Source organism: Dasypus novemcinctus, chromosome 2 (assembly GCF_030445035.2).
Source record: "Dasypus novemcinctus isolate mDasNov1 chromosome 2, mDasNov1.1.hap2, whole genome shotgun sequence".
Lineage (NCBI taxonomy): Eukaryota > Metazoa > Chordata > Mammalia > Cingulata > Dasypodidae > Dasypus > Dasypus novemcinctus.
Genome location: NC_080674.1, coordinates 139,867,585 through 139,882,010, shown reverse-complemented (window position 1 = coordinate 139,882,010; position 14,426 = coordinate 139,867,585). Strand labels below are relative to the sequence as shown.

Below are 14,426 nucleotides of genomic sequence, written 5' to 3'. Positions count from 1 at the left end.
TTTTTGACAATAGTACCATAGAAGTGATGTTTTATTTCTGAGGAGCATATTAGTGGGTCAAATGTATCTTGTTACTGGAGATGTTGTTCACTTAGTTAAGGTGGTTATTATTTACATTTATTATTGTAAATTTACTATTTTTCTCTTTGTAATTAATCAGTGGCTTAGGAGAGATTTTTTTACGCTATCCAGCAAATATCCTGTTTCTCTTTTTTGCACACTGATTTTAGTAGATTTTAGTAAATGATAGATGTTCCTCCAATATAATATTAATATGGTGTTTGCCAAAATGATAGACTTTTTAAAAATTAACCCGACTAATCAAAAGTATCAAGGTCATGAAAAGACAAAGACTAAGGAAATGGTATAGACTAGGAGGTAGGAAGGTAGGGAGAAATAACAACTAAATGCAATGTGGGATCCTGAATTGTTTTCTGAAACAGAAAAAGGACATTAATGGAAAAACTGCTGAAATTTGATTAAGGTTGTAGTTTAGTTAACAGTATTTTATATAAATGTTAATTTTCTGGTTTTGATAATTATGGCTATATAAATTGTTAACATTGGGGGAAGCTGAATTAGGGGTATACAAGAATTCTCTATACTACTTTGGTAATTCTTCTGGAAATCTAAAATTATTTAAAAATGAAAAAGTTAGGGAAGCAGATGTGGCTCAACTGATAGAGCATCCGCCTACCACAGGGACAGTCCAGGGTTCAATCCACATGGCCTCCTGACCGTGTGGTAAGCTGGCCTGCACACAGTGCTGCTGCATGCAAGGAGTGTGCCCCACAAGGAGAACTACTCCACGTGAAAAAAGTGCAGCCCACCCAGGAGTGGCGCTGCACGCACGGAGAGCTGACACAGCAAGATGACGCAACAAAAAAGAGACGCAGTTTCCAGGTGCCATGACAGTGCAAGCAGATGCAGAACACACAACAAATGGACACAGAGAGCAGACAACGGGGGGAGAGGGAAGGGGAGAGAAATAAAAAATTAATGTTAAAAAAAAAAAAGTTTAAAAAAATGACAGAAAATAGGGAAGGGAGTGAGGGAAGGAGGGAGGAAGGAAGGAAGAACACAGTCAAATGCTACATGGGTTTAAGGTACAAAAGTTGTCAATCCATTTTATCAGAGCTATTCTAACTAATGAATTGTCTCTGTGGCAAGTACTAGCTCTGTACTAATTTCTGTTGACATCTCTGGAGCAAAAAAACCTGTATTTAATCTCAAAAAAAAAAAAGGAATCACGGAGTTTATTTCAGAAAAACCCCAAATTCTTGTTTAAAATTAAATTGGTATAATAATCTTATAAAAGTTTTGTAATATATTCAAGAAAAAACTAGAAACTCAAGGTTAGCTCTTACATACTGCTATTTAATGATTTTTTTAAAAAAGCCCACACTATGACCCAGAAATGCCAACCAACTACTCTGTGCAATTTAAGACCTATAATTTTTTATGCCATAGGAATGAACATTTGCTGAGTAAATGTGAAGGTATGCAGGTTATGAAAAATTCTACGGTCATAATACTTCCTTAATATTGCAGTTATAGACCAGAATTTAGTCTTAAATTATGTGCCTAAAAAGGGACATAGTACCAGTGACCCAGTACTAAAAAGTGGCGTAAGTATGATAGCCTAATGACAGTCAAGAATTCACTTAGGAATTACAGGGCTGGGGACAGTTTTGTGGAGAACTTCTGGCATCAATACAAATTTTAATCCTGTTTTGGCATTTTCTCACACACACATGAAACCCTTCATCAATGTTGTCTAGAATTTGGTGCCCTGTTTTTCATGATGACTACCTAAGACGAGAAAATAATAAGTATCTAAGAAAAAGAAAAGACATTCCTAAGAGAATGGGCTACAAATATCTTTTAGGGTTCTGGAGCTTTCGTTATTTCAGAAACTCAATTTATTTTGGTGACAGCTTTCCCTCTCCAAGGGAATTGTACGAAAAAGGCCTGACACAGATGTGGTATTAAAAGAGACTTTAGGAGGTATGGTGGTTAATTTTATGTGCCAACTTGATTAGGTTATGGTGTCCAGTTATTTGGTCAAGTAAGCACTGGCCTGATTGTTACCATGAGGGTATTTCATGGATGGATTTGAATTATTAGTCAGTTGATTCCATCTATGGTTGATTACATTTACAACCAACAAAGGAGGCTGCCTTCAGCAGTAAGAGGAATCTTCTTGTTCATTCAGTTGGAGGCCTTAAAGTGAGTACTGATGATTTCAGTAGTCACAAAGAAGAATTTCTCTACTTCAGCCAGTCAGTTTCTCCTGAGGAATTCAATGTCACCTGCTGTGTTACGTGGTAAAGGTGCATTCCACTCAGAGTCGGCTGAATCCTTGTTAAGAATCAAGTTTTCAGTTTATGTAACCTTAGATGTAGATTCCATAAAAATGTCCCCCCTGCACACTCTGTACCTCCAGCACTGCTGCGTCTCCAGGCGTAGGTATAGACCAATAAAGACCTTGACCTCTTAAAAAAAAAAAAAAAAAAAAAATTCCCTACAGAATTCCCTACAGAATTCAGACATGCCAAAGTCCAAAGTCATATGAGCCAATTCCTGTTGGTTCTGTTTCTCTGGAGAGCCTAATACAGGAGGAATGGGGAAAATACTAATTAAACTAAGTTTTTACTTAAATGAGGTGTTACACACACAGCAAATGGACACAGAAAGCAGACAACAGGGTGGGGGAAGGGAAGAGAAATAAATAAAAAATAAAATTTAAAATAAATAAAGGAACCTGAGCCGAACGAGGCTAAATGACCAAAAGGCATATCTTCAGCGGAGATTTCATTCAGGATGGTGATCTCAAATAAAGTGCTGGTGAATTTGGGGCTTCCTACTACTCTCTAAGCTCATCTTCTACCACTTTCCTCTCTGGCCTTCAGGCCAAACATAATCCTTGGACGTATAGAGCCTGGAATGTTCTTCTTGAGTACTGCATGGCTGTTTTCCTCACCTCTCTGCTAAATGCCAATTTTATCAGCAACTCCCTTAGCACCATCCCTCTAAGGCTCTCCCTATTCCTGTACTCTGCTGTATTTTTTCCCATAGCACTGATCATCATCTAACATACTAGATATTTCCTAAATTATTATCCATCTCCCCTGCAACTAGCATGCAAACTGCATGAGGGCAAGGATTCTTATCTATTTTGTTTACTGCTGCTATATTACCGGCACACTAGCAGAGTGCCTATTAAGTAAATAATTCAATGAATAGACAGTTCTCATGACAGTGTTGGCACCCAGGGTATATTTCACACGTGCAAAGACAAACGGCATACTGATAAAAATAACCTTTCTTGTTACCCTACCCCTCTTCACCAATAATAACCCTCCACCCGGGTAACTGTCAAAAATAGACCTGTTTAGTGTCTCTGACAGTGACTCCATGCAATACATGACAAAGTAGTGGCCTATATTACAAACAGAGCAAGAAGGAAGCTTTGTGATCATCCCAAGTCAACACTCTCACTTTATATGGGCAAAACTAAGGCCCAGATGGTTTAAATGTCATCTACTAAGTCACTCAGCAGAACCAGAATTAAAAATCAACCTGACTGTACTCTTAAGCCATTGCTTTTCCACTTAACAATAACAACAAAAAAAGGTTTCTGTTACTAATTCATTACTGATCTTTCATTTGTGGATTTAGTTAAACTTTAAAAAAGATTACAATGTATTTTATAATGCTATCTCCCATTATGGTAAAAAGGATCTTCTCATTTATCCTAGACTCATCCTTCTCCAGTTCTCCAGTATGTCTCAATGGATATAGGACGTTAGACCCTGGTGAACAAACTGGGGTTCACCATATGACTCTTCATCTGGTCTCATGTCTTGGTGTCTTGGGTAGAAAAGGTTTCAATTCACATCTGTCTTCACTGGGCAGTTCTGCTAACATCTAGGTCCATTTTTAGTGCTTTCTCTGAAACTTTTCAAGCATCAGGTTATCTTATTTATGTGTGGTAACCAGAATGATACAATGTGCCACTCCAGATAAGGAGCATTTCTTCTACATGCACTTTCTACCAACTTCAAGTTTTACCTTTATTTGATCTTTCTCTTTTTAAGCTATATTGACTTATTCCTGTCATTCTCTTTCATCCTGCTTCTATGTCCTCGTAACATTCTCTCTGTAGCCCCTAATAATCTAATTTTCACCCTTAGTGCTTTTATTACCTACTGCTACATAATAAAACACCTGAAAGCTTAGCGGCTTAAAACAACAGCTTTTATTGCTTCAGACAGGTATGAGGGTCAGGAGCAGCTACGTACTTCTGAATCAGGGTGTCTCATGAAGATTCAAAAGACACCCTGATTCAGTCAAGCTGTCAGCCAGGGCTGCAGTCATCTGAAGACTGAAGAATCTGCTTCCAAACTCACTCATATGGTTGTTTAAAGGTCTCAGGTCCACGTCATGTGGACTACTCACAACAGGGCAGCTGGCTTCCCCTGATCCAAGAGAGAAAGAGCGCACATGCAAGAACAAGCCACAGTGCCTTTTAAGTAACCTTAGAAGGGGCATGTCATCACTCTGTCAATTCTATTAGTTACAGACCAATTTTTGAACAATATAAGAGGAAGAGGTTACAAGAGTATGAAAACCAGGAGAGGATCCCTGGGGGGCATCTTGGAGGCTGGCTCTCAAAAGGCACATATTCTTAGGCCTTTTTCTTCTTTCTGGAATGCCTCTTTGGTTTTCCAGGACAACAAACCCTCCTGGTTTTTCTATTTCCAGACCTTTTCTCATTCTAATCCATTCAATATTAACATTAGATTAATCTTCCTAAAATACACCATTCATTAAATCCCTTAGAACTATCTCCTCCTGATCTATCAGATAGTTGTAATGAGGCCTGGACAAAATATAGCCCTATCCTCTCAGCTTATGGAAATTAAGCCCAAAAAATAATTCCCCAAACTCCAGGTAATACTTCTATTGCAGTGTAGGTCATACACTCCTTGCCTTTGCACACATTCCTCTGATTTCCCCCTCCCCTTTCCTCCTCTTAACAGATGGTCCAACTTCTCCATGCTTTACATCCTCCCTCCTCTTTCATTCTCAAAGTCCTTTTCTCATTCGGTAGCTCACTGGCATCTCTCCTTTTAACTAATCCATTTGTTTGAACCAATTAAGTTCTTCATCTAGCTTAGCTTTCTAAATGTCTAAATCTGAGAGCTTGTCAGCTTAGTTAGGTCATTAGCTCCCTGAGGGTCTTATCTTATTGGTCTCTGTGCCCAATCCTGTGCTCTAACTTTGGGAGACACCACAGCAATCATCACATACTTCCTGACTTAATTCTTTTGCTGGGGTTAGGTAGTGACATATTAGTGAAGGGCTCTAAACCAGTCAAAATTTATGCCTTCAAGGCAAGTACTAGGAATTAAACAAGTAGCAACCAAAAACCCGTGACCATATGTGCTTCATGACTAGTTTAAGTAACAAGCTTAGTTTTGTTTTTTTTTAAACAAGCTAATTTTTTTTTCTTATCATATAAATAACAATATGAGGGGAAATGGACTTGGCCCAGTAGTTAGGGCGTCTGTCTACTACATGGGAGGTCCGCAGTTCAAACCCCGGGCCTCCCTGACCCATGTGGAGCTGGCCCATGTGCAATGCTGATGCGCGCAAGGAGTGCTGCGCCATGCAGGGGTGTCCCCGGCATAGGGGAGCCCCACGCGCAAGGAGTGCACCTGTAAGGAGAGCCGCCCAGCACGAAAGAAAGTGCAGCCTGCCCAGGAATGGCGCCGCCCACACTTCCCATGCCGCTGACGACAACAGAAGCAGACAAAGAAACAAGACACAGCAAACAGACACAAAGAACAGACAACAGGGGGAAGGGGGGATTAAATAAATAAATCTTAAAAATAAATAAATAAATAAATAAATAACAATATGAGATAGGACATATTGGCTCAGAATTCGGACTTTAATTTTTATTCATTCGAAACATCCTAAGTATCTACCATATGCTAAGCATTGGATGGAGTGGTGGTTTGAAGCTGAATGTACCCCCAGAAAAACATGTTTTTAAAGTTAACCCATTCCTGTGATTGGGGACCTATTGTAAGTAGGGCCTTTGGAGGAGGCTACTTCAATTAAGGTGTGACTTCCTACATTCAGGATGAGTCTTAATCCTACAATGGAATCCTCTATAAAAGGAATGACTACAGATAGTCAAGGAAGCAAGAAGCTGAAATAAAGGAAGCCTAAAAGAGAAGGGAGAGACCAGCAAATGTTGCCATGTGCCTTGCCATGTGACAGAGGAACCAAGGATCACCGAGAGCATGAAAGAAAGCATTGCCTTGATGATGATGCCTTGATTTGGACATTTTCCTGGTCTCAACTGTAAGCAAATTCCATTATTTAAGCGAATCCATTTCATGGTATTGCTTTGAGCAGCCTAGGAAACTAAAACAGATGGATACCTTTTGCAGTGCTACTGCCTCATGTATAGTAATAGTAAATCCTTAGTCTCACCTCATGGGCACAAGTCCTAGCATTTCATCACGCCGCTTTTCCTTTTTTTTTAGATCTAATTCTGTTGACTTCAGTTTATCTGGAGCAAGTCTCAGCTTTGACTGCAAATCACTGATGATGTCTTGTAATTCAGCCTCTGTCTGAAAAACCCTCTGACAGACAGGGCAACAAGATTGGTTTTCATCTGTTAGCTGAGTAATGAATTGGGAGTAAACTGCTGTGGCTCCAGCCAACATGGCTATTTTCAGAAAATAAATATACCACCAGTAAGAATGATGTAAAATACAGTTAATATGATCACATCTCTTCCTGTAAATTATAAACACATATATGAAAGAAACCAAAATTTTGATAATTAAAAAATCTTCTGCCAAAGGAAAGATACACTTAGATTTGTATGAATTATAACATGTAAAAAGTATAACAAAATTTAAAATCTGTTGAGAGCTTACTATGTGCCAGGAACTATTCTAAGAGCTTTACACCTATTATCTCATTCACTCCTTAATAACCTGGCTTGTAGGTAATACGGTCCTCATTTTACAGATAATAAATCTGGTGTAGAAAAAGGCTTCAATAATTTTCCCAAAATCACAGACAAATTATAGAGCTAGGATGGAAACTCAAGCCATGTGGCTCCAGAATGAGATTTTAAAATCTCCTATTCTTAATTGTTAACTGTGAATGAACTAGTGTTAAGGCACCTTGATAATATAAAGCAGATAACTTACCTCGCTGTTTTGAAGATTTTTCAATTTCCTCTTTAAGCCTGTCTAAATCACTTTCAAAATCCTGGCTACCACAAACATCAAACAGCTTGTCTTCATAACTGGACAACTGCTCTTCCTTTCTTTTAAGCTCATTATTTATATGATTTTTATTTTGTTCAGCTGAAGCCAGTTCTTTGCTAAAATAAGAATATGTATTATAACTTTAAAATGTAAGAAATGAGACTGAAAAGTTTGAATAAGTAGATAGAAGACAAATTCTGCCAATAAGTATTACAAAGGTTTGTTACAACCAAATACTTCCTTTGTAAATCCACTTCTGCCTTAGCACTTCCCCTGGGACACTGACTTCCCTGTCAACCCTGGTAAGGGCATGTACCCAGAAACAAAGGACAAAGGCAAAATTCTGCCTGATTTCTGAGGGTTCATGGTCTTAGATCCCAAGGTAAGAACCCTAACAAGTAAAGATGCTTGCAGGAGCTACTGGAGAGAAGAGAGAAGGAGAACTTTCTCTTAATTCCCTTTGGTTCTTTCACAATGTTATTTCCCCATCTTCTTGCAAAAATCTTTCCTCTGTCAACAGAAACTGAGAGAGTTTGTAACCAAGAGACCGGCTTTGCAGGAAATACTACAAAAGCTGTGCTACAGCCTAAAAAGACAGAAGAGAGAGGCCTAGAAGAGTCTAGAAATGAAGATTTTATCAATAAAAGAACTAAGTCTTTAAAAAAGTGGTGGAAATAAAAGGACAGATAAAACACAAATATTAAGGAATATACTTAACTAATGATACAAAGTATTTGTATTCAGAAAACTACAATTAATTGTTAAAAGAAATAAAAAAAGACCTAAATAATTGGAAGAATATTTCATGCTCATGGATTGGAAGACCAAATATCACTACGATGTCTATTCTACTCAAATTGATACACTAAGTCAATGCAATCCCAATAAAAACTCATTTTAAATAAATGGAAAACATAATTATCAAATTTATTTGGAAGGGTGAGGGGTCCTGAATAGCCAGAAACATCTTAAAAAGGAAAAGCAAAATTGGAGGACTCTGACTTCCAGACTTTAAATTGTATTACCTTGCTAGAGTGGTAAAAACAACTGGTACTGGCATGAAAACAGACACATAGACCAAGAGAACTGAATTGATGGTTCAGAAACAGACTCTCATATCCACGGTCAAGTTATTTTTTACTAGCTTGTCAAACCCACCCAGCTTGGACTGTTGGACAGTCCATTCAACAAATGGTGCTAAGAGAACTGAATATCCATAGACAAAAGAAGGAAAGAGTACCCTTATATAAAAATTAACTCGAAATGGATAAAAAACCCTAATACAAAATCAAGAGCCATAAGGCTTCTAGGAAAATATCTTCAAACCTGGTGGAAGGTGATGGATTCTTAAAGGAGATAAGAGGAGGATGGAGATGGACGATTGATGTTTAATGTACGTAGAAATTTTAATTTACTGTACAAGTGTGGAAATATATCGAGTGGATTGTAACACATTTAGTGAGTAAGAGCTGGTTTATAAATGGAAATGTGGCTGAAAAGGGTAGTTTAGAGATGTAAATGCCAATTGACAGAAAGCTAGAGAATAGTATAGGGACTGAATAACACAGTAAACACAGGCGGATAAGAATTGTGGTTGATGGTACAGATGCAAGAGTGTCCTTTGTGAAACAGAGCAGACGTACATCACTATTGCAGGGAGGTGGGTATGTGGAAAAGCATGGGACAAATACAACTGGAGTGACCTATAGACTGTGGTTAACAGTAGTAATGTAATATTCAAGTACCAATGCCAAAGATGTACTGTGTTGATAATGGGGAGGATGGAAAAAGTAAGCCAAATGTAAACGATGGACCATGGCTGGTGGTAATAGTCTGATGATATTATCTCATAATCTGTAACAACTGTTCTACCACAGTGAGGTGTGTTGATAGAGAGGTGTTGTATGGGAATTTTACACATGTGCATGATTGTTTTGTAAGTTTATAACTTGTGTCATAAAAATTTTTAAAAAAATCATAATAGGATGGGTTGGGGGAAAAATACACCAAATATAAGATAAGGACTAGAGTTAGTAGTAATATTTTGAAAATATTCTTTCATAATTTGTAACAAATGTCTCACAACATTACAAGGTGTTGGTGGTGTGTTGATGTATGAGACCCCTGTATGAGACCCCAGGTATGTTATGCCTGTTCGCTTTGTAAGTTCACAACTTTTACTATACACTTAATTTTTATGTATGTTCATGTATAAATGATATAAAAAATAATAATAGAGTGAGTTGGGGGAAAACACTTTAGTTAGTAGTAATATTTTGAGGATACTCTTTAATCATTAGTTAAAAATGTTTCACAACAATGCAAGGTATTGGTGGTAGAGTGAGGTATGAGTCTGTATGATGTTATGCATATTTGTTTTGTAAGTTCACAACTAATACTATACACTTACTGTTTATGTATGTTTATGTATGAGTGATATACTTGAATTTTTTAAAAATGAAAAAAAAAACTGGATCCTTAACACATATCCACAAGAAATACAAATTTAACACTATCTTCCTCAAAAATCAGTGCAGAATTATTCGCACTTTTATTCAACTGTCACTCAAGGTGTCATCTGAGAAAAATGATCACTTCTTAATAAGGGTCACTCACAGATATGAAAAGAGAATTTTAGAATTTTAAACCTCTTAATTAGGTCTGCAAACTTTCAAGGGAAAAAGGTCCAAATAATTAACCATTACCATTTTACTTCTAAAATATAGGAGAAATAAAGTCAATTAACGATACATGCCATTTCATAACAATAAACAATTTTTAAAGCAATTAAAAATAAGGAACTTTTATTACATCTCCAAATACTATGACTACTTACTTAAATTTGGCAAGTCTGTCCCTGGTCTGATTAATTTCTTTTGATTTACTATGAAGCCAGTCTTCAAGCTGTTTTTTGTTGGGAAAATACCCCAACAATGAAGTTAAATCATCACTGTGCCTAGATTTTATCTTTCTGATTTGTTCATCTTTGTCAGCCTATAGGAAAAAAACATCTTTTAAAAATAAAGTCTGAGATCTGCACATTATGTGAGCTGGCTCAAATACATTATAGATCGAATGAAGTTCTGGCTTAAAAATTAAATTAAAAAATGCAAGAAAAAATATAATTTTTCTTGTTAAATTTTTTAGTCAAGATGACCTTTCTAAACCATAAAGGAAAAAGTTAACAGTTCTGACAATATAAAAATTTTAAACTTCTATACAATAAAAGGTAACAGCAACATATACAAATATGTTTGTATGTATATATTGCTGTATTATTTCTTTTAATTAAAAATAATTTTTAAGCTTAAAAGCCTATTTTATAGAGTGTTAAGTTCATTCAAACCCTAAAATATAAAGTCAATGCCAACTAAATACTTCACAATGTATCAATTATGAATGCAAGACATGATACTTTAAGTTCTAAAAACTATAATTAGAACAAAAAGGAAAGTCATACTTTGTCTTTGGTCAGCATCTCCATCTGGGTACGTGTTGTAGTATGATGGTTTAACTGCTCCATCTCCTGGTCCAATTTACGCAGGGTCCTGTCTAGGTCTGCTTTCTCATTTTGAAGGCTTACTACTTCTGTTTTTAGGGTTTCTACATTGCTGTTTTTCTCAGCCTTGCTTAGCTCACGTTCCTAATCAATAATTCATCAAATGCACAGGTTTATATATTTTATGTAAGAATTAAGATAATGACAAAGTATATTAGAAATCAACTGCTCCTTTGGACAGTCAAAATATTAGACTGTGTTTATTCAACTAGAGAAAAAACACATATTGGGCTATATAAGGTTTAAGGAAAATCTTATTACCTTACTATGTTATAATGGGTAGAGAATGAGTAAATAAACCTGGTAGAGTCAAACAGGAGGGAAAAATAAGTATTATTGCAAAATTGAGTGAAATTTATCTATGTATATAAATTAGTGACTCTTCATTCAACAATTAAGCATTTTTTTAAGCACCTATGTAACGCATTATATTGCCTGGCATTATTAAAACTATAAAAACAGTGTAATGTGGTCCCTGACCTGTGCCTCCCACTCCAACAAGACAATATTATGATAAAGTGCTGAAGTAACAAAAATATATGCTAGTTAGGGAGTAGAAATAAATGTTTACTTAAATTATCAAGATGGGATTTAAGAGGGATTTGCCAAGCCTTAGGAAGATTACTTTGGTGGTGGAGGTACGAAGGAAGTGCACAGAATAGAAGAAAAGAAGGGACAATTTGGAAATTCTTAAAAAGAAGAGATGGGTGAAGTAAATTTTCACCACAGAAAACGTGGTAACATGACAAAAACCATATAAAATCCACAAAGGGTGGTGTAACCTAGAAGGAAAAGACTTGCTTTTTTTACCTGTCAGGTAAGTGGTCCTTAACCAAGGTGCTCATAACAATTACCTAGCTTTGAATACATACTCCCATGCTTCACTCTCAGAGATTCTCGTTTGGAATGTCTGAGGTAAGGCCTGAGCATAAATATTTTTAAAATGTTCTCTAGGTGATTCTAATTTTCAACCCACCAGGTTCAAGAACCAAAGAGGTGGGTGATCAAGATATTCAAACAAATTCATTTTACATGAGATCAATAGGGAAGGTTTACATTTTCATTAAATGCCATAATTTTAGGATTAGCAATAAAATACTTAAGAATGCAAGATTCTGAATGTCTTAAGTCTTAAAATTATTATATTACTCAAATAGTATCTTACAGCTTTTGTGAGCTCCTGGTCCAGTTCAAGAATTCTGTCTGAAGATCCTTCCAACTGCTGTAATTCGTATTTCACATTTTTTAGCTCATTTTGCTTCTTATTTAAGATTTCTGATTTTAGCTCAATTATTCTTCCCAGTCCAGTTTTCTTATCCCTCATCTCATCTATCTGTTTTTGCTTCAGAGTCTCTTTTTCTGTAAAGTCATTCTAAGTACATATATAAAGAATGATATAGATCATTAACAATTTTTCACTGAACAATTCATTAAGAAAACACTTCCCCATTGCAAATGTAACACATATCTACTGAAGAAAACACAGAAAAGCATAACAACCATCATCCAGAGATAATCATTAACTTTGAGCAAAAATTTTCTTTGCAATTAACTTTAAAAAGAAATTTTACCTAAAACCACATGAAAGAAAAGCATCTTTATAAAGTTAAAAAAAAATGTGCCTCCATTTTTTTCTGGCTCATAGCAGATTCTATCCTAACGTTAATCTAAAAATGTGCCGAAATGCAGTCCATATGAAAATTAACAAAATTCAACTAGAGAATCTGATACAAAAAACAATAAAAAACAAACACCACTATATTTCAAAGTATTTACCATAAGTTGGTTGACAGTTTCTGATTCCCTTTCTTGTCTCTCTCTCACAAGTTTGTGAAAATTTTTAATCTGTCTTTCATTGAATGGTCCACGCTCAAAGCCATCCAATTCAAGCTGTGCTGCCAAAGACTGAATTAATGAATCTCTAGCTCGGATATGTTCTTGATGGCGATCTGCTTGTTGCTGTAGACGACCTTTAAAAAAAACAATAATTATTTTATATTTAGCTGATTTTTTAAAATTGAGTTAACTGTAGATTCATATACAGTTGCATGAAATGCAGAGACCCTTTGTGTACTTTGCTATTTCCCCCAATGGTAACCTTTTTCAAAATTATAGTATAAGATTACAAACAGGAAAGTGACATTGATGCAATCCACCAATCTTATTCAGATTTCCCCAGTTTCACTTATATCCATGTGTGTATCAAGGTCTATATAATTTTATCACTTGAGTAGGATGACTGGTCCATGAGAGTCAAGATATTAAACAGTTCCAACACCACAAGAATTCTTCTTGTTGTTCTTTTACAATCATAATTATACCCACCTCCTTCCTTCCTCTTCCTGGCAACCACTAATCTGTTCTCCATTTCTAAATTTTGACATTTAAAAAATGTTATATAAATGGAGTCAAATTGTGTGACTGAGATTGATTTTTTTGTTTGCTCACCATAATTTCCTGGAGAGTCACTATTCATAAAGGAAATGCATAATCATTATAGTAGGAAAAAAGACCAAGTAAACATTCTGTCCTACCCTGTTCAACAAGTAGTTCTGCTTTTTCTTGATTGAGCAGCCTACATTCTTTATTTAATTTTTCCAGTTCACGCTGACAGTCTACCAATCTTCTTTCCTTCTCCCTTACTGTCCTCTGGTGATTGTGATATAAATCATTTAGTTGCTCATCAGTCCCTTGAAAAACCTACATAAAACCAAAATAAAAAGCTATAATGTATAAATATAAGATATATGACTGCTTTGAGGAGCAAATATGAACAAAAGCTTACTCATTCCTTTATTTTAATATATACATAGAAATAACACAAACATCAAGATTTGTATTTGTCTTTTTTTTTTTAAAACATAGTGGAAAACTTCAGAAGAGTTTCATTACAATAACCTCAAATTTCTGGAATAGAATAAAATTCTTCCACCACAAACCTTTTCCATTTTCTGTTCCAGTTCACTATTATCTTTCTCCATTTGCTTCTTTCGGCTATCCAAGGCTTTAATTTCATTGTCAAGTCTCATTACTTTAGAGAGATTTTGTTCAATTTCTTTTAGACGATTCTGAAAATAAAGAACCACCCTGCATAAATGAAATTCGTATAGTTTACATTGCTGATGGATAAAGAGAAATAAGATGTGGCAGAGTCAGGCACTTAGTAAAAGTGATCTCATTTAATGCTAACAACAACTCTATAAAGAGAGTATAGAGAAACTAAGAATCAGAGACATCGGGAAACAGACTTTGGCCCAGTGGTTAGGGCGACCGTCTACCACATGGAAGGCCTGCGGTTCAAGCCCCGGGCCTCCTTGACCCGCAAGGTGCTGGCCCATGTGCAGTGCTGATGCGCGCAAGGAGTGCCGTGCCACACAGGGGTGTCCCCCGCGTAGGGCGTAGGGGAGCCCCGCGCACAAGGAGTGCACCCAGAAGGAGAGCCGCCCAGCGCGAAGGAGGGAGCAGCCTGCCGAGGAATGGCGCCGCCCACACTTCCGGTGCCGCTGACGACAACAGAAGCGGACAAAGAAACAAGATGCAGCAAAAAGACACAGAAAACAGACAAC

General features: G+C 36.4%; 1 protein-coding gene across 4 annotated transcripts in view; it reads right to left on the bottom strand.

Annotated features, from left to right (window-relative positions):
* RAD50 (RAD50 double strand break repair protein) overlaps positions 1–14,426 on the bottom strand; it is a 253,493-nt gene that overhangs the window by 38,267 nt on the left and 200,800 nt on the right. For all 4 annotated transcript variants that reach the window (XR_011646535.1, XM_058278397.2, XM_058278414.2 and 1 more), the window contains exons 8-15: positions 13,800–13,928; positions 13,395–13,560; positions 12,637–12,830; positions 12,026–12,232; positions 10,762–10,944; positions 10,138–10,295; positions 7,242–7,417; positions 6,511–6,748 (exon numbers count right to left, since the gene is read on the bottom strand). Coding sequence is in view for 3 of the 4 variants with exons in the window: in XM_058278397.2 (XP_058134380.1) it covers positions 6,511–6,748; positions 7,242–7,417; positions 10,138–10,295; positions 10,762–10,944; positions 12,026–12,232; positions 12,637–12,830; positions 13,395–13,560; positions 13,800–13,928 (1,451 nt within the window). In the remaining variant the exon portion in view is untranslated. The remainder of the gene's footprint in view (positions 1–6,510; positions 6,749–7,241; positions 7,418–10,137; positions 10,296–10,761; positions 10,945–12,025; positions 12,233–12,636; positions 12,831–13,394; positions 13,561–13,799; positions 13,929–14,426) is intronic.